Below are 24,014 nucleotides of genomic sequence, written 5' to 3' on the forward strand. Positions count from 1 at the left end.
GCAGACCCATTGGCTTTATCCAGATGGATATGTGGAGAAACCGTATCAATCAGCAGAGAGTAGGCAGAGAGGTCATGAACTGCACTGTCTGGACTGAATACAACTTTATCTGATGTAGTTATCAGATTATTGTTGTGCCCCAGGATCTCCCTCTATACTGCTTCCACAAAGAAACTGCTCAGCAGACGACTTTGCAGCTGTGTGTTTCTTTTGAAAAAGAGGTAGAGCAAAAAAAAAAAAGATTACTGACTAAAGGTTGGAGCAGTGGAGCTGCGGATAGAACTGACCCTAGCTGCAGTGATGGCTGTACTGTAGAGCTCTGACTCAGCTGTAGAACAAAGTTCTATTTATAAAATGCGACCAGAGTCCTTCTCACACTTATTTCCCAAATATTTCTCACCCCTAGTGATGAACCTTCTCTTTTCCCCGTTACTGCTAATATATGTAGTTTGACTTCACCCACAGAAACATTCACACCTGCAAAGCACATTTTCATATGGGACATAAACAGTCATTTTTCTGTAGGTTTTTTTCATTTTTAGCTAAGCAGCGTAGTTAGCCTGTATGAAAACTAGCAGGGTAAGCTACTCCCTACTTAGAACTTTGGACTCACTCACTCTAATCCCCTGTGGAGAGTGTGCTCCATTGTCAATGTGGAACCCTGTTTTTTAACTTAAAGAGGATTAGAGCATTCGAGCTGCATAGGACACTGAAACGCTGGTCATCTTTTGCACTGATTGGATTCGACTGTATATCCTCCCCTTATCCATCCAACACATTCTTCTTTAAATTTTTTTTTTCTCACAGTCAGCTTGATTTTTCTCTGGATCCTCGTGTTTACAAACTGAAGTTCAACGTGACAGTTGAGACTAACATCCCGAAGAATTCAACCTGCGAAAGGAGCCCCTAACACTTTGTTTGCTTTCTCTGCAGATGAAAAGGAGGAGGGGATTCTTGGGAGCATCCTTTTACCGAGCTTTCGTGTATCCATGTTGTCTGTAGATGATCATATTAATAGAAAATACGCTTTCAAGGTCAGTGTGTGTTTTCATTTTCAGACTTTGCAAATTTTATGGTTTATTGCTTTTAGGGCACAGAAAATGAAATACCACAAATTAGCTTTTCGGGAGAAAACTAAACATCTGAAGTGAAATCATATTAGCTGTCGTTGCTTTTTAACTAATTGACAGTCAGGTAATGTAAACCGAGGCTAATTTAGCAAAGCGCACGCCATATGTCTTCGCTGGCTGCCGGGGGTGAGGTCCCAGAACACTGCGATACTTTCTAACTAAACTCAAGTTGTAGGGAAAAGGCATATTTTATGGAATCTCAGTGGTGTGTATAGAATTGAGGCATTCTTCATAAACCCGTAGAGAAAACAAAGTTATCCTGCCAAATACAGCTAAACAGAGACGTCCAGGAGTCTGTTCAAGGTCTCTCCAACCACACAGCCCACTCCTTTTCCAACTTAGATCCGAGCTGAAAGGGAGAGTTGAGGAAAACAAGGAAACCCGAGCGCAGGGCACATCCTCTTCAGTTAAACGCTGGAATGGGATGACTTTTTGACTTCATCTTTTTCATTCTTGGTTTTCGGTCTCTTATTGTGGCCAAAATGGCCATGTCATTGAAAGTTACCCTATTTTTCAAGACTGATCGGAGGGAATTAGAGAAACGACAATGCTTTTCCTGTTTTTGTAGGGATCGGTAAACAGGATATTGAGCTTGTTCACTAAACGATCTGTCTCTCTGTCTGTTTTGCTTTAACAATATATTGGCTTGTTCACTGCGAGGGAACAGAGCACCAACGGAACAATGTGTTATCCTGGCAATGCACTTCATGGTAAGTCCTTACAGTATTGGAACCGGCAGATTTACTGCCCTTATCTAGCGGTATGCGTGAAACTGAAGTGACTCGAGGATTTGATTTATCTGTTTGGATTTAATGGCCACAGCCAGGAGTATTTCACACATCATTTCTGCTCACCATTGCTTGAAAATGTGTTAGAATCACAGTTACAATTAACTCTGCTTATTGGATATATCTACATAAAAGCAAGTCACCGTGATTCACCAGTTGGAGCATTTTTTTATTATTTTTTAATCTTTTTCTCTATCTTTCAGGTAACCTTCTCTGTGCGTCACTCTTCCTGTCCTTCGTCCTGTCAGGCCACACATCCCAACATGCGGACGTACTATTTTTGCACAGACACTGCCAAAGAGATGGAGTCTTGGATGAAAGTAATGACAGATGCTGCACTTGTGCATTCAGAGCCAGTCAAAAGGTTTGTAAAAGCTTCACCAATTTAGGCGTTTTTACTGTCTTTTGAATGGAGAAAAAAGACGTTTGAAAAGGCGTTTGAGGACGCTTTTTGAAACTAGCACTAATGAATCTGCATTCCTTTGGTTAATTTCTCCATCCTTCTTCTTTTTTTATTTTGCATTTCTGCTGGAAGCAAGCACTTTTAAATCCCTCTGCTAAGTCTGTTAAGGTCTTTGGCAGCAGCTCAACACCCACTTTTGACATTTCAGGTCTCCTGGTTTGTTGAAGACGCTACAAGTTTCTTTCAAGTTATGCAACCGTTTCTACTGCTGAAGTCTATTACAGAGAAACCCACAAGATGCACAAAAACGTCTTGTGCACGCGGGCAAGTCTGTGCTGGGGATACAAGTTGCAGGTGGTCCATGGGATGCACAGCTGCACAGCTCACTGACTCATCGGGCCATGCCCCCCCCCCCACCCCCTTTGTCTTTTTTTTCTTTCTTTTTACTGTTTTGAATGTTTGTCATTTGGCAAAAGGCCCATCTAATGCCCTCTTTCTACATGGCTGAGCAGAGGCATAATGGTTAGGAGCTGTGTAATTACACAGGGCAGTGGTGCCTTGAATCCACTGAATAGCTTCGTTAAATGGGACTTTGTGATGCTGCTTTAAGGTTTTCTAGTGTCGTTTCTACTGTTATACTGAACAAGACAAAAAACAAGGTGTCTTCACTTCAGCCATCATTTGTCTCGCGTGTCCACAGTCTCTCCAGAACAAGTGGAACTAAATGTGCACAGACCTTCCACCAGGCCGCTCTGTGTGTGTGCTCTGTGGGGTTAGTGGAGTCACAGAAAGCTGGAGAAGACATTACGTGACGAGAGCAGCTATTTAAAAGTATATAAGCGGAAAGTCTGAAGGAATGCCTTTTCCTGCTGCCCTCATATTGCTAACCAAGTGAGCCATGCTACTGAGGGGAATTTGCTAGACTTTTTGAAGTTGCGACCTTGGGTCTGTGAAAGGCCAAGGAGTTGTGGTGCCTTTTACCTCTCAATACCTCCCCAGGGACCAGAGAGCTGTAGATGGGTCTTCTAGCGGGGAGGCCAAAGGCAGGCGCAAATGGATATGGGGTCTGAGCACCACCTTTTGAGACAGGCCTCAGCAGAGGCAGAGTTTTATTGGTGATATCTGATTTCCTTTTACACGCCTGTCCTCCTCTGGCAGCTGGAAGTGATACTGTGCACTTCTCTCATTGACTTTGCACTTTTGGTTTTGCTTGAAGCTTCCCCTATTAGCATGATTTTTAAAGGTAGTGCATTAAGTCTACAGTATTTTCTGCATGGTTAAGATCGTATTTGAAATACAGTTTTTGTTTTACATAGAGGTGTGATTAATACTGCCAATTTAACCTCATGTAGTAGTTTTCCCATCTCTGAGCACATGATCCTTTTGTCTTTGTTACATTTCAGTTACACAAGGTATGTTAGAATCTTCCTGTCATAATTCAAAGGCTTTTCTCTTGTCTCTTTCAGGTTGGACAGGCTAAAAGTAGAGCAGTGTGGACCACAAGAGACCAACCATGTTGCCAACCACAAGTCGCCGCTCACACAGCCTGAAATTCAGAACAATGAACGCAACCGTGAAGTAGACTGTGAGCGCAGTGTAGCGGTGCCCTCCACCACAGATGAAGAGGAAAAGAAGCAGCGGGAAGCCGAGCGCTATGGCTTCCAGAAAGATGGGGTAGAGCGTGAACGTCCACTCACCAAGATTAATAGTATTAAACTGCAGCCAGACCAGGCAGCAGCCATCAAAGCTCACATGATCTCGTCGCAGCCTCAGAACGAGCCCGACGGGTTGCATCACAGCCCCCAAGTCAACGGATCAGGAGAGCAGTGTCCAGCCGAGCGGACCGGAGCCCCTGCCCGGCAAAGTCCCACCCCTGAGCCGGACCGCAGCCTGAGCAGGACCAGCTCAATGCAGCAGCTGGAGCAGTGGGTCCGCACACAGAGAGGACGTAACCAGGACGATGATACCAGGAGGTTGGTTTAATCATACTGTATTTTCTATTTAGATGAATAAATATATAAATAAATATTTTGTTATGATATAGATTAAATATATAGAACTATGTCATTGCAAAATGTGTCTTTTTGCATATTAACAGGTTTCAAATGAAGATTCTGGTTTTCCCAGAGCTCCTTTTTCCTGATTCTTTCTAAAGATGTGTTGTTTAAGGGATGAGAGTTTACACGCTTTCATCACAAAGTAAACACTTTGACATTACACACTAGACTACAGTGTACCAGTAAGAAGGAGTACAGATAAACAGTCGCAGGCCCTGTCAGCCTGTGTCACTGCCTCTCCCTGACCCTGCTCTGAGAATCCCATTTTTAATTAGTTCAGATTAAACTTTCACTCTGTCCGTTTGTCTGACTGCTCGGTTGTCAGCTTGTCTGCCTCTTCATCTGTTTATTTGTCCGTCCGTTTATCTTCACCAGGCTTTAGCTCTAATTGACACAGCTGTGCCTCTTTGCCCCCACTCATTCCAAGATTAAGTTTATTTTAAGGAGTGAACGTATTTGAGCAAGGCATCAATCTAAAAAGAGGATCGTGGATAAAACTCCAAAAAGGCCACAGGACTTATTTACTTAGTGCTCCTCTGTGATAAGCGTGTACATACTTCATTCTGTCTGTGCACGTCTTCCTCAACAGTCTCTGTTTGTCTTTACATGCACATCCTCCACACCGAAGTTTGCTTTCCATGCAGTCACATGCCCTTTTTTTTTTTTTTTTAAATGCTGCTGTTTGAGTTTTACAGACCAGTGAGCTTTGTAGCTCGGATATGTCAGGGAGTCTTAATATGAGGCTCTCTCCATGCCAACTGCTCCAACTTCGAACCCACGGTGGAAGTTGTGCTTTTCAAAGCCTCGCTGTCACTGGGAAAGTCTAATTTGTCTGTGTAGGGGTGCTGCTGTACTCGGCTCCCTTAAGACACCATATAAACACATGAAATGATAAATGTTATGACATACATAGCATTCCTAACACTTGTGTGGTAGTCAAAGACAAAGTTAAAGAGGCAAATAAAACACTCGCTGACTCTTATGCTGGAATTTCTTTAATTCAGTTAGTGAATTATAAGCAAACATTTGCTGTCAGACTGAATTAAAAAAGATCTCTTCAGCTCCCTCATAAGCATTTCTTTTCATTTTTCTTTTTCTTCAGCATCACATCGTACCAGACGCTGCCTAGAAACATGCCAAGCCATCGGGTACCCTACATGCCTCAGTATGGAGATGGCTACCGCAGTATGCCCAGGGGTAGCATAGCACAGCGGGACAGCATCTGCAGCATGTCGCCATCGCTATACGAGCAGGCCCTGGGCCCCTCGGTGACTGAGAAGCGTCGCTCCATGCGGGACGACACCATGTGGCAGTTATACGAGTGGCAGCAAAGACAGGCCTACTGCAGGCCGCCGGGGCTCTACAGCAACATGGCCAGTCCCAAAACCATGATCAACTTGTCGGAGCATGCTGCTCTGAGCCACTCCATCCCCGCCTCGCCTTCCCACGGCTCCCTGTCCATGTACGGCGGCTACTCTCCGATGCGATCTTACAACATGGCCAACGCTCGTTCAGAAGTTTCCTCTCCGGTCTACAGAAGGGACATGAGCATCGACAGACGAAACAGGCCACAGATCAACAAGGTCAGTTAAGACATGCGTCAAAGCTGTATTTTTTTCCACTTATCTCAAGTGCTGTCTCCCAGTTCAGAGCGAGCGGCTTTTATTTTATTTTTTAACCTCTCGAGGTAAACAATGTATGTACAAAATAGCTAATTAGCACTTAGTATGTTCATATTAGGCATATTTGTTACTTCTCTCTCTCTTCACCGTGTCCTGCAGTACGCCTACACACCTGACAGGAGGTCCATGCCTGCAGGGATCCCAATCCAGACGATCACTGCCCAGTCTCTCCAAGGCAAAACTGTAAGTCTTCCTCTGAGTTTTCCCATTATTTAGTCCCTCCATTCATCTTTTATATAGCTGAAATACTTAAGCCTTGGTTTTTACTGTTTGGGCGTAACTGGACATCTGTGAAAGACAATTCTATTTGTATGATATTGCCTCCCCTCCCTTTCTCCTTGTGTCTGTTTTTCTGTCCATCAACACAGGACTTTTAAGATATATTTAGGCGGAACTCAGTTTTATGCTTCAAGTGGGAGGATTTAGAATATGTTGACTTCAGGAGGCCGATAGAATAGAATAGGCTTCTCATCAGTGGTGACTTAAAAGCCCCGTCTCTCACAACTCTCTAAGCCAGATCAGGAATTTATGTCAAAGCCGCACACAGTTATGTCCTGATGAAGCTGGTAAAGTGTGACCTGGATTCTGAAATAAACGCACGCTCTTCTGTTTTGAGCGACATAAAGAAGTTGCGCATTGCTGACGGTGAAAGGAACACTGGGTAATTTCATGGTCCTGAACTGCATGAAAGCCCAACTCCACGATTTTCTTACCTATCTGGATCCCGATGCCTCTTAATCTCCTCTCCTGGTGTGCTCTCTCCTTTTCTCTTCCACCCCCCTTTTGCGGTGTGTCCCTGTTTCGTTGGGGCTGTGTGTCCCCTCCCTCCTCCCTCCTCCTTGCAGCCTGAGGAACTGACTTTGCTGCTGATAAAGCTGCGGCGGCAGCAGGCAGAGCTAAACAGTGTCCGGGAGCATACTGTAGCACAGCTTATGCAACTAAACATGGATGGCAACAACCCAAAGGTCAGGCCCCTGGACACGTCTCTGCTGGCGTGTATGTTAGCGTGCGGTGTGTGTGCCATCTTTACCCACTTCCATTATCCATCTCGATTTGGAGGATTTGGTTGGTTTTCGTGCATGGCTGATTTAAGGACAAACACACCGCTGGGACTGAAATTGTCTTTTTGTTGTATTTTGGTACAAGTTGCTTCATTATCAGCTTTTCCCAAAACATATAAAAAATGATTGGAAGCAAAAATAACACTTTTTGCTCACTGGGAAATCATTTTACAACCATCTTCTGATCTAATTCGATTCATCAGGTTATTACATTTGAGCCATTTTAGCAGAGCAAGCAGTTCATTAAATTATTTTTGCCCCACAAAAGAGTCTAGACAGATCCTAGCCAGAGATGAAAGTTGAGCAGCGATTGAATGGATGGGTTAATTAAGGATTTTTTAACTTTGATTCTAATGTGACTATGTGACTGTGAGTCAGCAATGCCTGAGGTAGAAGTTTTTAACTTACTACAATACAGATCATCATCATGAAGTCTCCACATGCCAGCGGACCCAAAGATAGTTTGCAGGTAGTAAATAGTTTGGTTGGTCAACCTCGACATACCGCTTTCTTTTGTTTGTTTTGCCTGCACTGTGTCAGCACTGCATGAGGCCATTTTGTCATAATGGGGCTGCACTCTTTACTGCCCACATGTTCACTCATTCTGTTACCTTTCTATTGTACACCTGGTGCCTGACCTGTTTTCTTCACCTTGACTTGTCCTGCTTCCTTTTCTCTCTGGTTATATTTGGGTACATGACATGCTTTTGTCATTTGTAAGTAAGAGATGCACAATGAGAGCATCAGAGAAAGGACGGGACCTCAGTTTTCTTTTGTCTCACTCTCCTGTTGACTTCTCTTTTCTCTTCTTTGCTGCTGATGCTAGAACGACATTCTCTCCCATCACCTCCAAAGGAACCTCATGTATTTGGACAATCAGGTGGGGTAATGCATGAGTGCATGCCCTCTCTCCGCCAGTGGTGAACAGAACTCATTTAATGCTTTGCTGTTACTGTGTTTATCAGTACCGTCAGCTGTTTTATTTTCAGTCTGGTGCCCAGCTAACTTTTTATTTATTCATTTAAAGTTAAACTAATTTGCAATAAGTCTACACAATTTAAAAGATGAACATCAATATATACAATTAAACACAACAAGAAAATAAAATAGAGTCACCCAAATAAAAGTAAATTCAAGTCAAATTTACAGAGTTGTTCATCAAAGGGTGTCTGTTAAATGTGGTGGAGAAGTGGAAAGTCATATGATTTTATGAAGAGGAAGTGGGAGCTGCGGCGCACTGGGAGATTGCTCCACAAATGTGGTGGATAACAACTGAAAGTTTGTGTTTAGTTTTAAATCTTGGGACAGAAATCAGTCATTTTACATGTGACCAAAGGGGCCTGAAAGGTTCATAACGCACCAGAAGATCTGAAATTGAATCTGAAAATGAGAAAAAAGTGATTGCTGATGATAAAAGGAGCGTTGAATTCACATGTAAAGTATTGTAATGATATTTTACGAGCGGTAGAGATCTAACATGCTGTAATAGTATTTTTGTTGCTTTGAACGGCATTAAGATCTGGCTCTACACTTTTCAGATGAAAATTTAAATGATCAAACAAATCAACCTTGTTCTAGTTGCCTCATGGATAGGGATGTAACGGTTACCGGTATGACGGTAAACCACGATAAAAAAGTGTTGACGATAACAATTACCGCGTTCATTTCAAATATCATTAATATCACGGTTAATAACACGGTATGAAAACCGTGAGTTTAATCCTTCCCAGCCTCATCCGAGTTCTTAATTTGTCGCGCATGCTCACTGCGCAGCCTACAACGTGCATTTCTCGAAATAGGATTCATGGCCGAAGGTGTAGATGACAGCACTCAAAGTCAGGACATTTATCAGCCCTCTAAGAGGACTAAATTCGAAGTATGGGCATATTTTGGTTTTTATAAGAATGCCAGGGGACACTTGATAGAAGATGGTTATCCTGTCTGCAGAACATGCAGGAAAAAAGTTTCTGCTAAAGGTGGCAATACGTCAAATCTCCTTGCTCATCTCCGTGATCATCACCCACAACTGTATACCCAATGCAACGTAAGTTAACGTTAACGTTTCAGCTCAAATGCATAGATAAATGCATGGTGTGGGGACATTGGGTTGAAGAAGAATGCAATGATCCGTCTGTCTAACTTTTTAATAACGTGTCAATAATCTAAACAGATGCCTACGGCACATGCACATGTTCGTTCAGTGGTGTTAGTGTGGAGCTAATCGGGACACATCTTTAACGTTAGCCTCAGAGCTAGACGGGTGCACATTTGAGTTGCGTTTATCATACAGTTGTAGGCTACAGTATCTCTTTGCATGCGTAGAGCCAACGATTTTCCGCGATAACGGAAAACGGACGGAAATCGCGGAATGTACCCTTTGAAACGGAATTGTAACTTTCAGACGGAAAAATTAATTCAAAATCGCCCAAATTCACCTGTGTTTTGCCTTGTAAGATTGTATTTCACCCCGTTAGTCTGTATTTCGCTCTGTAACACTGTATTTCGTTTTAAAATAAATTGTTCTTTATGCCTTAGCTTGAATGTTTGGACTGGTATCATTTAAACCTGCACTACTGGAAATGTTTCTGACAAATAAGCTGTTTACATGCTGCACTCTTGTTCCTTTAATGTTAATTGTTGATATTTTTGATAAGATTTTGCAATATAATAAACACTGTTGCACTTTTTTCAGCTTGTGTAGGCCTATCAGTGCTTTCTAAACAGATTGAACACACTTTTAAAAATACCGCGATAATACCAAAAACCGTGATCATTTTGGTCACTATAACCGTGAGGTTAAATTTTCATACCGTTACACCCCTACTCATGGATCAGCAATGAGTACGAGGCATTAAGCGTGATGCATTTCTTTCAACTTGCTTTACTCTCCCTAAATGTGCTAGGTGATTCACTCACTGATAAAGAGCCTGAAGTTATTGTCAGCTGCATTCCCCAAACATCTGATTATCTCTCTAATATTTGCAGTATCAGGATGTCGACAGGATTCGGTTCTTGTTGTGTTTGCAAAGGAATTTAAACACAAAATCTTTTGATATTTATAAATAAAATTGGATTGGATTGGATATGTTTATTGCTCTGAAGTGTATTGAAGGTTTTATTAAGCTTTTTATGGCACACAAAGGAACACTTAACTAATTTTGAATGTTTATCATAGCAAAGTGAGCATTTACAGTTATTTTCTCCCACCACATACAGAACTGTGCGGCATCAATGCTTGCCTTGTTTGCATCATTATGATAAATCGAGGTTTAAGGCAAGCTAAGAAATATGCCTCTTTGTGCTTTGCATTGCAATTTGTTCCTGATCCTGTTTGTAAGTATCACTTATTGCTTTTTGGAGCTGCATCCATCCCTGTCCTCTCTGGTTGCACATGTTTTATGTCTGAGTCTCTGCCAATAGATAGTTGAGTGCGGTGGAATTCACTGTGGCTGTTGTCTCAGAAGTGAAGCTCTGCTGCAAACTTTCTGACACTTGCTGTATCGCTCCTCTCCACACTGGACTAGATGAAGGAAAATGACCCTTTAATCGTCATGACTCACACTTTGATTGAGAACTCTGCCCCAAGGCCTCAACTTTACCAGCAAGTAAGGCCAGCCTAAGGCTTTGCTCCGCCTCATCCTCACCAGTCGCTGTTGTCCTCCTCGGTCTCTGTTTTGCACTGCTCTTCCTCCGTTGTCCAAGTCGTCACAGCATCTTGAGACCGGTCCCCTTGTATCGTTTGTTATGCCAGCCCCTCCTCATCCATTGCTTTTGACTGTTCCTCTCTTCTTATTATGAGAAGTCATGTTCATGTGGACATGACTTGAGTATTTATTATGTATGTACACTGTCCAATTAAATCCTGCCTTCATTACAGTCTCGGGGTATTAGCAGTTACTCTTGAAGTCGCTGCTTGTTATAAAACACTTGGCTAGCATTGGGGTTCAGTAAAAGGTTAAAGCTGTAGTTGCACCCATTCATTATGGTAGGAAAGCGTGTAGGCCTGACTCATGACTTTTTTAGTTTTGTGTGTGTGTGTGTGTACCCCAGCCTGTGTGAGATTTTTCATAACCTTGTGCAAAATGCCTTCGCTCTCATTATCTGAGCCACCTGAGTTTGGCAGGAAGACTGTGATTAGTGTTACTCAGCTCTGTAGTAGGAGATTTGTAACTTGCAGGTACAGTTTGTTGATGCGTTTAATACTTTTTCCCCATGTTAACACTGGCAGGATAGTGTTTTTATGGCACTCTTGAAGTCCAGTAGCTTAGCGCTTCTCCAGTTTAGCACTAAGAATGTATGGCTATTCCAGCTTTGTTAAATAGATAAAGCAACTAGGCCGACTCAATCCCCCACTCACAGTTTCCTCCTGTCGTTCTGCTGATGGAAAGTAGAAAGGGGTCAAAGTGCCGCCGAAGACTGCCCTCACCCACGTTCACCCCTTCACCAATTCATTGGCATACCGGCTCCTCTTCAGCTGCCAGAAGTCTGTCTCCCCCCTCCTCCTCTTCATGTCACTTGTAGTCCACACAACACCACATGGAAGCTCCCCAAGCTGTGGGAGAGTCTGCATGTTCTGTGTGGAATGACATGTGGTTCTTGCTGCTTTATTTGTACCATGTGGTTCAACTGAGCAAAAGGGTGTTGAGAAAAGTGTGTGAAAGAGTGCAGGTGTGAGAGCGGAATGCTGCCTTTCAGTCTAAAGGTGCTTGGGCAGTGAGTCATATTGTTTTACTTCGTTATTTCGGGTCCCAGTGGATTTGAAATGAAATTATATCTATGAGGTTGAAGTGCCAAATCTGAGCTCTGCCGGTTTTGTTATTGATCCTAAAGATACCCTTCAGCTAAAGTAATTAAGGTTTTTTAAGGCCACTCAGATATGTTATTCGATATGCGACGTGGTTGCGTGTATCTGAAAGCAAAAGCCTTAAAAAAGCAGGAGGAGTAGACGGCTACATTTCAGGTCTGACGGAATACGCAGAGGTGATTTAAGTATCCCATGTGTTTAGATGTTGTATGCTCGCCAGGATTGAATTAATTTAATTAATTAAAGTTGGCACCTTGACCTTATAGTCACTCTGACATTTCATATCCAGTGTGGGTTCAAACAAAAAGCATAAATATGCCACTGTCCTAATATTTGTAAGCTGTCACGTGGATGAGTGAGTGTGTGATATGTTATTTTTTACTGGAAACATGGGATCCAATGCAGATGAAATTTTATCCACTATCTGAATGCTATCAATACAAGTGCGTTTTTCTAAGTTTTGTAACCACATAAATATGCAGTAGTTGTTGTGATTGTACTAACTACTGAGGAAGTAACTGCAGTACACTTGGAGCTTGGCACCGTTGTGTGGATATAGTAGCTAAACACTTGTTAGTAATCGTTCTGAGCTGAACAACAATTCTAGAGGAAACATGTGGCCATGTAGGCGTTCATGAAAACCTTTCAAGCGATATTATTATTCGTCTTTACACACCCGCACACGCGCAGAATTCTGGGTGCGGTAGCTGCTGAGCCTATGCCGGTGAAAAACTGAATCGGTGGGCACGGCTCATGCGGCAGCTCTTGAGTTTAGTAATCAAGATCGTTTTACATGCCTTCCTTTTTTGCAATCTCAGTGAAACAAATGCGTGGCGTTGATGGAAACAAAAGACTCTTCGTGAGTCACCGGAGCCATCAGCAGCGATGTTGTGTCTAGACCGGCGACGTTTTCACCGCAGATTCTTCAATGTAGATTGTCTGATTAAGTGAAATACGAGTTCATATTCAAAGATAAATCCCACAGCTCAGCGAGAGAGCCTTGTAATGACACTGCATTAGATCTCCACTTTTTCATGTGCATGTGGGGATTTGGTGTCTCTGCCTAATGCTCTGTCTGTCTTCACAGTTGAGTCCAGAAGACTACAGGGAACAAGCCTACACATGTATGCCAGAGGAGGTGGACACTGATGTGAGTTCAGCGCCGCACTCTTTCCTCCACACCGTGTTCCCTTCGGCTTTACAGACGGCTTAACAAATTCTCTGTTTTTTTTCTTTATGTCTTCAGACTAAACTTAGCAGGTTGTGTGAGCAGGATAAATTGGTGAGAGCGCAGGAGGACAAACTTCAGCAGCTGTACAGAGAAAAGGTGACAAAACACCGCACATTTCTCAGCACTACTCCCTGACACAAAGGAAGGTTTGGAAAGCTTACAAAAACATGGTAGAGTTTGGGTGGAAAAAATGAAAGAAAGTTTTTGTAAGTCGTAAATATGCCCTGAATTTAGTTTAAAAGAACAGAACTGAGAAACACACAAAATTAAACAAAACTAAACTAGAATGTCTTGTATATGCTGTGATGCTTAATTGTAACCTATGACAATGACTACTGTCATTAAATTGAGCCACTTGTCTGGGTTGCGTTGCTACATCATGTGTACCATATATCCAAGTGTTTTGTTCACAGGAAATACAGTCAGGAGTAATCACAAAGACAGAAGCGCACCCTGTTGGTCCACGATAAAGCTAAATTTCTGGACCATCTGTCTGTAGTTACCGCTGTATTGTTAAAAAAAAAACCCAAACCTACATTCTTTTAGAAATAAGTTCTATGATTGGTTTACTAATTGATTTTTTTTTTTATTCACAGAGAGTAGGTGGTACTAGTTGTGGTTACTGGTTAATGAACTCGCTGCTGTAGTATAGTTGTGTTTTCTGCACCACTTAAATGCAGAGTAACTCTTACCCCGTTTCGACTTGGTGCCAGAGCCATTTCAGAACTGGTTCAAATTTCAAACCTGATAAGAAAGTTTGCTTTCCCACAGCCGGAGACCCACCACAGATCCACGTCACGACATCATTTAAACGTCTCTTCCAGTACAAGTTTTCAGTACCACGGCGCAGGAGACGGTTTATCTACACAGATCCAAGTGTTTGCTTCTTTGCCCCTGCAAACTGAAAATATCAGCAGAAAGTTTTAAACAACAGCCAGAGTTTGTGAATGCTCATCACAACACTCTGAATGGTCGGCTTTGACTTCTTATTCATATTAAGGCTCACTTTTGTTTGTTTTTTATTGCTATATCTTGACAGAAGCAAACGAGAGATACACTGGCTCTGTATTTTTTAAACATGACGGTCACAACAATTTAGTTTGTCTGGTTGGTGTTCATAAACTTCTCCCACCCCAAGACATAAGCAGCCCTTAACTCTGGACCTGTGCTACTGTAGTTTATCTGTCAGTGCTTTATATGTCTAAACAGAAAGATCTGGATGTCAGCTAGACATTGGCTCTAAACCAGCACTGAATCCACTTTGGTGGGGAAAAAACCACCAGTTTTTGAACCGTCGAGAAACAAAAAAGCAATTTAAAAACAATGCATATGTTGCCAGGGCTGGGAATAATGCTCGCTGACCAGTTCAACTACTTTCAACACAAGTTGCTAACAGTGGATTACAGTGTGCTGTATTTTGCACATACAAACACCGTAGTTGTATGTTTACTGAGAACGGTTGGACAGTACTACATGTTCAACTGATAGAATGAGACAAACTTACAGAAGCTTTAATAAAAAGGTTCACTACTGCAAACTATCACCACTTCTTCTGTGCAGTGGAACCATGTTGGAGTTTTTTGGCAGGGGCTGATGAGCTTTCTCCGTCTTACCGAGCCAACTTCAGGGGCCGAATCAGTTTACTTTCCTACTGGGAAATCAGAAATTCTGACTCTCGAGTTCAAATGGAATGCGCTATAAGAGCAACTGAAATCACAGTCCCGAGCTGGAAAAGTTGGAGAAGCTCTGCCACGGTCATAAATAATCCATTATGAGCGTTAGCTGATCTAAAAGGTTATTGTGACTAATTAAATTGTCATGCTTTATGGGTATTTGATTTGTCGCGTGTTCTTTCAGCACACCCTGGAGACGGCGCTTCTGTCAGCCAGTCAGGAGATAGAGCTGGGCTCTGAAAACCCAGCAGCCATGCAGAGTATCATCCAACAGAGAGACTTACTGCAGAGTGGCCTCCTCAGCACCTGCAGAGAGCTTTCTAGAATCACCACTGTAAGTCATACAGTCCATCCATGCTCTCTGCATACACTCACTCTGGACAAGGATTCTTTGTCATCATCATTCACAAAGTATTTCTTCCATGCCCCAAACCAGGAGTTGGAACGATCGTGGAGGGAATATGACAGGCTGGAAGGAGACGTGACCTTAGCTCAGAACAATTTGCTGGAGCAGCTTGAAGCACTGGGAAGCCCACAGGTATTATCACGTTTGTGTGAAGCTGTGTCACCTTAAGTTTGCTGAATCTCGGCCGTTTCAACAGAGGCGTGACGTGACATTCCCTTTATTTGGTGCGGATGCCGTGCCGTATACTGCAGAGCTTCAGAGAAAGCTCCGCATCCAATCAACCTTGTTTTTTTAAGACAGTTTTTGACTTTGGGGATTACTCCTGGGACCTTAGCTGCTTGTAGAGACTTAAATGAGAGATCAAAGCAGCATAGTGAGTGATTGATGACTGTAGTGATTTAAAGTGCAGGTCTTAATTAGGTCTGTCTTTTATCTTGTCCTTCATCATGGGAGGTATGTAAAGGCTGAGGCAAACTGTTCCAATGGTTATTCCTGGTTGAGCCCCAGTCAGAGCCGGTATTCATTCAGAGAGAGAAGTCAGCATGGAGTCTGGACATCCTCTTCCTCTCACAAAGCTGTCATCACCAAGGGGGAGATAATTACATGGCTGTATTTCTTGCTCTTCCCATTTCCTTCCCATCCCCTGTCCAGCCTAACTTAAACCTTCTCATCTTTCCTTTTTACCGCCACCGTTTTGAGGCTTCTTGAACGGATCAGTGTCGGCAGTGACTGCACACGTTAGCATAGATAAATAACTTCTTTTAATACAGCACAATACTTCTTTTCCACATTAATTTGACAACAAAAGCCACAGAAGTGAAACAAAAGTTTTTTTTTCATTTCTTTATGTGCACCCTCAGACGGAGCCTCCCAGTCAGCAGCACGTCCACATCCAGAAAGAGCTGTGGAGGATTCAAGATGTAATGGAGGCCCTCAGTAAACACAAAGCCCAGAGAGACGCTGTTGATGGGATGGGTCTCTGTGGACCCAAGTCCAACTTCAGTAAGCACAAAAATGAGGTGAGGTGCCACAAACACACTCAAACAAAAAAAGTGCCCCCATAAACAGTTAGTTTTCTAAGAGAGCTGCTGAAGATCAGACAATTAGCAGGAATTTTGGGGGAACATTTAGCTGCTGAAGTCATTTATCAACCAAAACTGCAGAGCATTTTAGCATTTTCCAGGTCTAGCTTCATAGATATGTGGATTTGTCCTTTTCCTTTCTTATACGACGGTGATATGAATATACAGAATTGGAAATCTCAGTCATTTACATGTGGAGCTGACCATAGAAAAGGCAATTGTAGCTCCCACATCTGCAGTCTTGTGGGTGATGATCGACTCATACAGCCAGTTCTGCTCCTGGGCATTTTAAATGGGGGTCTGTGAAGGAACCTTCAGTCAAGCGGTAACAACATATGGAGTTCTCTCTCTGGCTAATCAGCTGGTCAGTCCATCCTATGGGTCAGAGCTGCTGTACCAGATGGCTGCTGCCCTGATCGTGCATGGTGGTACCATGTGTCACCTTGCTTCCTGCCCTGTATAATCCCCAGGAGGAGGACTCGGTACCCCCACGGCCACCCCTACCTCAGTCCTACGAGCCCAACCCCCCCATCGTGCCCCCTCTGCCCTCTCATGCTGGTGTGCGCCCCTCTTCACTCCCCAGGCCAGAGGACAGGAAGGCTAATCACAGGAATAGCACGCACAGCGTAAGCTTGTTGTCCTGTTGACCCCATGGTTGATCCCGCCCTCAGCTGTGTCATCACATGTCATCACTCACCGTGACCGTGTTTGGATTATATTTGTTTGGATCAAATCCATTTTATTTCATCTTTCCATGCTTCATCATTTTTCTTTCTTAATTCCTTTTTTTTCTGCTATTTGGCTGAAGCCTTGCTTGTGTATATTTTATTTTTAAGTCAGTTACCTTGCTCTCCTTTTTTGTGTATTACTGGATGTAGAAAAGTGATTATTACATTTTTGGGTACGCTGTCTATGTTTGCTTATTAAGTTTGGATGTGTCTGCCTGCTGCTTACTTGTAGTTGTACTATAACAATTTTTTCCCCCCTCAAAACTGTATAGCTTGCATATGTATGTGTTTTTAAGTCATCCAGATCACCATGTTTAATTACAACAGATCTGTCATTCATGTATGTTGACCTCTTTCTCATTTGCAGGGTCCAGACTACAGGCTGTACAAGAGTGAACCAGAGCTCACCACAGTGACTGAGGTGGATGAGAGCAACGGAGAGGACCGATCTGAAAACCCGTCTGATCGAGAGCACGCTGGAAACAAAGGTGCGTTGCAGTAAAAGAGCGAGTAATGTAATGTGACGTTACACTTTCTGATGATGGTGCGCTTTCATCTCAACAACCTATCAAATTTAGCGTTTTGACAGAATCACCCACTTGTTTGCTCATTGAGCACTCTTTGTAAAAATGGAGGCTTAACGGTTCACTCAGTAGTAAGCAGAAAATTACAGACACTTATCATCATTTTGTGTTACCACAGTGAGCTGTGGAGTCACACAGTGGTCATTTTGGCCACTTTAATGTGGAGCATTGCCCTGGGATGCAGGGGTCACTTCACTGCTTTCTCAATCCACTGTGGTGTCTTTTTTTTTTTAAAGGCACCATTTACTGATCATAATTACACCCAGACAGTATGTGTAGTCAAATATATCGAGAGGAAGTTGTCATCTCAAACACAAATTTCAGTTTCCATGGTTACTGTGGCATTTACAGTAGATTGGCATCACTTGTGGTTGGTTAGGCTTTTTCTCCCAGGGCATAGTCTAGTTCACTATATCACAGAGTAACACTCGTGGCACCAGTGTTTTGTTACGGTTACCATGGATACAGTGGAAATTACACTTACATTTGCGAGGCTTTAATTTATGCTGCACACTTGAGGAGTCATATTACTGCCCAGCTTTTTGCTAGTTTGAAATGTGCATCGGTTTTCTTTTCACTGGGTTTTATTTAGACTTTGTGCTGTACACATTTCCTGTAAATAGTTGGGTTATAAATGCCGAGAAGGACAAGTGTTCTGATTGTGGTCAAGTTGTCTCCAGTCCTCGCTGTTCTGCAGAAGAAGAACGAAAAGGTTATGTGCTCATATGTTTGACTTCTGGATGATCATTAAGAATCTTCTGTTTTAACTCCTTCAACCTGTATTATGATGTTGTGCAAAGTAAACCTCTTAGTGACCTCAGTCTCTTTTGCTCGTTAGGCGTGTCCTACCCGGTTGGCATTGTTCCACCGAGGACTAAATCTCCAGTGCCGGAGTCTTCCTCAATAGCATCGTATGTTACATTAAGGAAGAGCAAGAAACCTGACCCCAGGACGGTGAGTCGCTGCATTTGCAATCGTAACTATGACTTGTTTTTGCATTTCAAACCTCCCAAGCAGTAAGAAAACAAGCAGTGATTATTGACAAATGCTTTGTCCAGTTCTTTTCTTATTATTGTGTAATTGTGAACCTCGTGTGGTCAGCTCTGGCCACAACCTTATTTCCCCAAATTGTGTTTACTCCCGCCCCGTAATTGGTTGTAACATGTGAAGAAGAGGCCAGTTGTCTGAAATGACTCATGCTCTCATAAAATAGATGCCAAGCTTGGTTTGTAAAGTTTCCAGGCTAGACTATCATCTTGTCTTACATATACTCACCATGTCATTAGCGCACCGCACTGTAGGGTGGGTCTTGTTTTCATGTGTTTGCATGAGTTTCTGTTTGAGAAAATATTAATGTTATATAAATAAATCTATGTACAAACTTGGTTGTCCATTTAGACTATATAGGCCATGAGAGTGTGTCATGGGCCTGTAGAGTGTTCATCCAAGGTCCTCCAATGCTTGAAAGGCGAACAATATGGACAGTGAGGACTACGTCTTCGGGCTCTGCACTGAGTCCACATCTGCCAGTCCTCCGGCATGGCATAAGCCTGACAATGACTGCTTTGACATAATCAGCCTCTCAGCCTCTCCTGTTAAGGCATTAGCATGCCCGCCCCCCCCAAAGCCCCTCTCAGTGCAACCATGTTTCCCTCCAGGAGCGTGTGAGCACACAGCACTCAAGGGATTTGGACTTTTGCTCAGTGTAGTTCAAATGGAGTGAATGTGAATGAGCTATTTAACAATCAGGAGGGTAAAAATGCTATTTCAGTATGTGCACTTTTGCCAGAGATCATTCTGCTTGGTCAGGTTTAGACTGCATGAGATCTAACACACTCCCACTGAGCACAAGAAACAGACTGCATTTTTTTCAATCATATATCTTGCTATAACTTTTTTTTTTTTTAAACTTGTATCTCTTTTGCCTTTATTGTTATGACATTGGGTTTGGAAAGACACGACATAAATAAAGAGTTGCTGTCTTTCCTTCCCCTCCTTTGGCCAGGAGCGTCCACGCAGCGCAGTGGAGCAGCAGCTGTGTGCTGTTGAGGGCAGCCGGCCCAGGATGAGTGTGGAGGAGCAGCTGGAGAGGATCCGTCGCCACCAGCAGGGTGCCCTCAGAGGGAAGAAAAAAGGACCTGGCGTCCGGGGTAGCAGCCAAGAGAACACGCCCTCTCGAAGTCAATCATTTTCTAATCATTTCCGTGGCATGCAGGTATTTGATAAATGACACACTTAAGTTGCTCTTAAGTCAGAATATGTTGAAATCAAATCCTGGAAGTCTCATCAACTGGTCTAAATTTTCTTTTTTTTTTCCATCTTCGTTTTGTGTCTTAAGTCCCAAATGAGGCGTCGAGATGAGGTGATGAGCAGTGACATTCAGGAGCTGGAGGCTTCTCTCCGGCAGCAGGAGGTGGTGAGGGAGCAGGAGACGCCCGCTGAGGAGATCGCCCGTCTCAAAGAATCCTCGCAGGCTGATCATTTTAATGTCGACCGAGAGGTATGCCTCGTTTCTCGTCAGCCTGCCATCTGACTACTATATTCCACAACAAGGTGACATTCCACAATAGGTTTAAGTAAAGTAGCTGGAACTGATCGATTGTAATACTGCAAAATCCAAAGTCAGACAAGGATTTTTTTTCATGAAAAAGTAAAAAACTCAAAGTATCATTGAATGTTATTTTACTTTGTATTACAGATTGTTAACACATACTTATTTAGGGTGTGTAAAGTAAAGCAAAATGATGGATATGATATCAGTGAGTTGAGCAGGTTCTGTTGACCGCATTGTATTTGACATCATATTTCCATGACTGTAACAAATCATATCTGCTCACCGTGGTACATGAAAGGTTGTAAAACTTGTTTCAGCTGCTCAGAGTGCAAGCAGTGTTGTTCGTTCAAAGATAACAGAGTAAATCTTCTCGTTCTCGTGAACAACCACTTCATTCTGAAAGTTATCCCATGAACAAGAACAGGTCAACTCATCTGAATCAGTTATCTGTTCTTTTATTTCTACAGTCAGCAAGTAGCTGTGCATTTTTGTGCCGACATGTAAAAAGCTTAAGATGGTTTTCACCGACGCCATCTCGCTGTCTCCCGTTTGCCACGCAAGCGACATAACAGTCGTATTGTGATGTCAAAACACGTGTGACAGCACATAATCTGATAAAGCCAAAATGCTTCAAGCTGCATTATTTCCAGTCACAGATAGACATCACCTCTGGAATATGTAAAGAAAAAACTCCAGACCTCCTAAAGGTTTGTTTTCAATCCCCAAAACCCGAGCTTGAACGTAGATGAAGGGGATAAATGCATAGACGAGTCTACGTTTGTTAAAAACATAGAAAAACATGAAAAATTTCCATATTGGTGTGGACAAGGACTCAGAATACATCACCGAGCTCCCTCTGTTTTGTTCCAAACTTATCTCCACATGCCCCACATCACATATTCATCAATGATGCTTCATCTTGTTCTAAAACACACAAACAGAACCACTTTTCTTGTAGTGCTGCTGCTGATGTCAATTAGTAGCTATTAACTGAAGTCCTTTTACTTACATTGACTTGTTTTTTACTGTCAACACTTTAGGTTCTGGGTTCCTCTTTTTTAAATTGTTCATTTCTATAACAAATACCCTCCCAAAATGATTCTCGCCTGGTTCTGTTTCTTCAGCTGTCTGTGCCTGATAAAGTGCTGATTCCTGAGCGGTATATTGAATCGGACCCCGAAGAAGCTCTGAGTCCTGAGCAGGAGGCTGATAAGCAGAAGAAAGTGGACCGCATCAAAGCCCTTATAGCTAAAAACAGGTGAATATAACTTTAACTATTTGTTAGTATGGAAAAGAAAGTTGCGCAGTGCACACTACAGAAACCATTGTATATGTTTCCTCCTAGCATGCAGAATGTTCTACCTAGTTTGTCTGTAAGCCCAGAGGAGGACAATGAAGAGGAGGTGACTGTACAGGAGAAAGAGAAGATGATTAATATCTCCTATGAGCTGGCAGCAGAGGCCTCCAAACGCAGCAAGCTGGTAGCAGGTACATCTGCGGGGAGAGCACAGGGAGGTGACCGGGGCGGGTTCAGATCAAAGAAGTGCATGTGCTGAAACAAATGCTCCTTGAAACCGAAACTGCTTCTATTATGCATGTTCTCAGTCATTTATTTTGCCATCACTCTCAGTAATTTCTTCATAATTTCATTGATTGCAGTGCTCATTTCTGTTGTTTGGCCATTTAGTCATACGTCACTGATCTAATTCATTTGTTTTTTTTTCCCGTTTGTGCCTGCGTGTTCAACATGTTGCCATTTCGTTGCAGTGAAAAGCCTGTCATCCTCTTCCCCACCCCTTCCACAGTCTCCCAACGCACCCCCTCAACTCACTGATGGCTCTCACTTCATGTGTGTGTAGTAGCACCAGTAAGGGTCTTCATCATCCTGTTTTGTCCATTCTCATGTTGTGGTGTCTATGGGGTTAAAAAACTGTAATAATGAAGGTTGCAATCAGGGGCTTTGATATATTCTGCGTTGCTGTAGACTCAGCCACACACTTTGTGTTTTTTTTTTTTTTAACTCGACCTCTTGTCCTCCAGCACAGGCTCTGGCTTCAGTGAAGACCTACACATGAAGGAAACAGCAGGGGAGGCATAAAGCAGCTCCTGAGGACCCCACAGGAGACCAGCACAAGGCCTCGGCCTACAGAGAGTGAAACTGCCTACTTAATCCTCGCAGGGCTTAACCTCCGACTTCTGTATGCTCACTGTGACACCTAAAGCTCATACACCATTAGCAACTCTTCATTTAGTGATGTTTCTCCTTTTCTTGACTAGCTTTAGGAAGCAACTCTTTCCTCAGCCGGCGTTTACGCTGTCACTGGTGCAGTTTCATTTTCCAGTTTTTACAAGGCTTTTCCGTTAGTTATTTTTATTATTTATATGCTTTTATTAGGTTCTTGTTGGAATCTGGGCGGATATCTGTACGTATGGGAGGCAAACAGGCTGAGGTCTGTTGTGAACCTAATGGACTGTGACAGAATATTTTAGGCCACGCCACATTTTTCCCTCTCTTATTTCACCACCTGCTCAAAAAGGTTTCAAGATGTTTCCGCATTCTTTTAGTTCAGTTAATCTTAAATAAATCTCTAAGTTGTTTTTTTTTTTTTTTTTTCAGATATTGAAATTAATCTAACCGGTCATATTTATCCATTTATTGTAAAGAAAATTTGTCTATGCGAATAAGTTAATAAGAGATATAGATCCTCCATTATAATAACAGGAGGAGCCACTTTACTGCTGCAGGCAAAGATTATCGGTACTTTCTCATGTTTCTGGGTTTGAACTATTTAAAGATGGGATCTACAGTCCTTGGCACATTGTTGCCAATATATATGTGAATGTTCTGACTTAAGTCACTCTTCACTGTTCTTCTTTTTTTTCTTTTTTAAATGAATGAGAGATATATTTAAATTGAGAGAAGGAAAAAGGAAAAAAAAAAAAGTCAGAACTTGATTCTATTTTATCACATGTTGGTTTGAACCCCGGAGCTGAAAATAAAAAAAACAAAACGATTAGCATGTGTAAAAAAAAGCAATAAATACGAAGCCTTTGTGAATTCACAATATTTTTTCGTGTGTGTACAAAGTGTAATTATCAGACGTTTACTGTGTATATAATGTACATGGTACATCTGGATGGGAGGATATGTCCAGCTGATGGTTACATACCTGAATTGATTTGCAAATGTTCATATCCCATCTGTTTTATATCATGTTAAATAAATGTTGCTGTTCTTAATATCTGTCTGTGTCGTGCTCTGTGCCACCCTTGTGTGGAAAAACTGGCGGTGAAAGCATTTCCACTGACTCCCATTCAGCTTCAGTTACACTGTGATAGTCTGTGTTTAGTCAAAGAGTACGCCGACATGAACTCCGAGTAGAAAAGTGAGAGCACTTGAAAAGGATTTTACGTTTCTCTTTAATATTTAAAACTGAATGCCTAAATTGCCTTATTACTGCTTAGGTGATCTTTGTCAGAAATGATGCCTTCATTCTCTATATCCGTTTTATGCCATTCATGGGATGAAATGTGGGGTAAACCCTGCACAGGTCGCAAGTCTTATCACAGTGCGATCAGAATTCAAACCAGTATAAGAGTTTTTTTTATTTCACTCCAGCTAATGCCTCCAATTTCAGGGAAATATTGTGGCACCCTCTAGTGGTTGATGTGTGTCAGCGACATGGTCAACGTTATTTACTTTGGTTAAACCATTTAAAATGCTTAAGCATTTTCTTTTCAAAGAATTCTCGCTCAGTTTGGGCTTTTTGAAAAGAAAACTCTTTGAAATTACCGCTAAGATAATAATACACGTGATATATTTCACGTGTA

General features: G+C 42.4%; 1 protein-coding gene across 15 annotated transcripts in view; it reads left to right on the forward strand.

Annotated features, from left to right (window-relative positions):
• Positions 1 to 23,423, forward strand: part of LOC142384142 (pleckstrin homology domain-containing family A member 5-like) — a 79,464-nt gene extending 56,041 nt beyond the window's left edge. For 2 of the 15 annotated variants that reach the window (XM_075470130.1, XM_075470140.1), the window contains 22 exons: positions 934 to 1,034; positions 2,167 to 2,282; positions 3,788 to 4,294; positions 5,481 to 5,961; positions 6,160 to 6,243; positions 6,906 to 7,025; positions 7,948 to 8,001; positions 10,646 to 10,726; positions 13,013 to 13,075; positions 13,172 to 13,252; positions 15,014 to 15,163; positions 15,266 to 15,367; positions 16,096 to 16,254; positions 16,788 to 16,943; positions 17,413 to 17,533; positions 18,468 to 18,583; positions 19,635 to 19,844; positions 19,968 to 20,129; positions 21,308 to 21,441; positions 21,529 to 21,671; positions 21,951 to 22,050; positions 22,224 to 23,423. In XM_075470130.1, the coding sequence (XP_075326245.1) occupies positions 934 to 1,034; positions 2,167 to 2,282; positions 3,788 to 4,294; positions 5,481 to 5,961; positions 6,160 to 6,243; positions 6,906 to 7,025; positions 7,948 to 8,001; positions 10,646 to 10,726; positions 13,013 to 13,075; positions 13,172 to 13,252; positions 15,014 to 15,163; positions 15,266 to 15,367; positions 16,096 to 16,254; positions 16,788 to 16,943; positions 17,413 to 17,533; positions 18,468 to 18,583; positions 19,635 to 19,844; positions 19,968 to 20,129; positions 21,308 to 21,441; positions 21,529 to 21,671; positions 21,951 to 22,042 (3,233 nt within the window). In that variant the 3' untranslated portion in view covers positions 22,043 to 22,050; positions 22,224 to 23,423. Of the gene's footprint in view, positions 1 to 933; positions 1,035 to 1,073; positions 1,841 to 2,121; positions 2,283 to 3,787; positions 4,295 to 5,480; positions 5,962 to 6,159; positions 6,244 to 6,905; positions 7,026 to 7,947; positions 8,002 to 10,645; positions 10,727 to 13,012; positions 13,076 to 13,171; positions 13,253 to 15,013; positions 15,164 to 15,265; positions 15,368 to 16,095; positions 16,255 to 16,787; positions 16,944 to 17,412; positions 17,534 to 18,467; positions 18,584 to 19,634; positions 19,845 to 19,967; positions 20,130 to 21,307; positions 21,442 to 21,528; positions 21,672 to 21,950; positions 22,051 to 22,223 lie in introns of those variants that run through there. The other 13 variants (XM_075470127.1, XM_075470128.1, XM_075470131.1 and 10 more) reach the window with 12 other exon arrangements.
• The last annotated feature ends 591 nt before the right edge of the window (positions 23,424 to 24,014 follow it).

Source organism: Odontesthes bonariensis, chromosome 7, assembly GCF_027942865.1.
Source record: "Odontesthes bonariensis isolate fOdoBon6 chromosome 7, fOdoBon6.hap1, whole genome shotgun sequence".
Taxonomy (NCBI): domain Eukaryota; kingdom Metazoa; phylum Chordata; class Actinopteri; order Atheriniformes; family Atherinopsidae; genus Odontesthes; species Odontesthes bonariensis.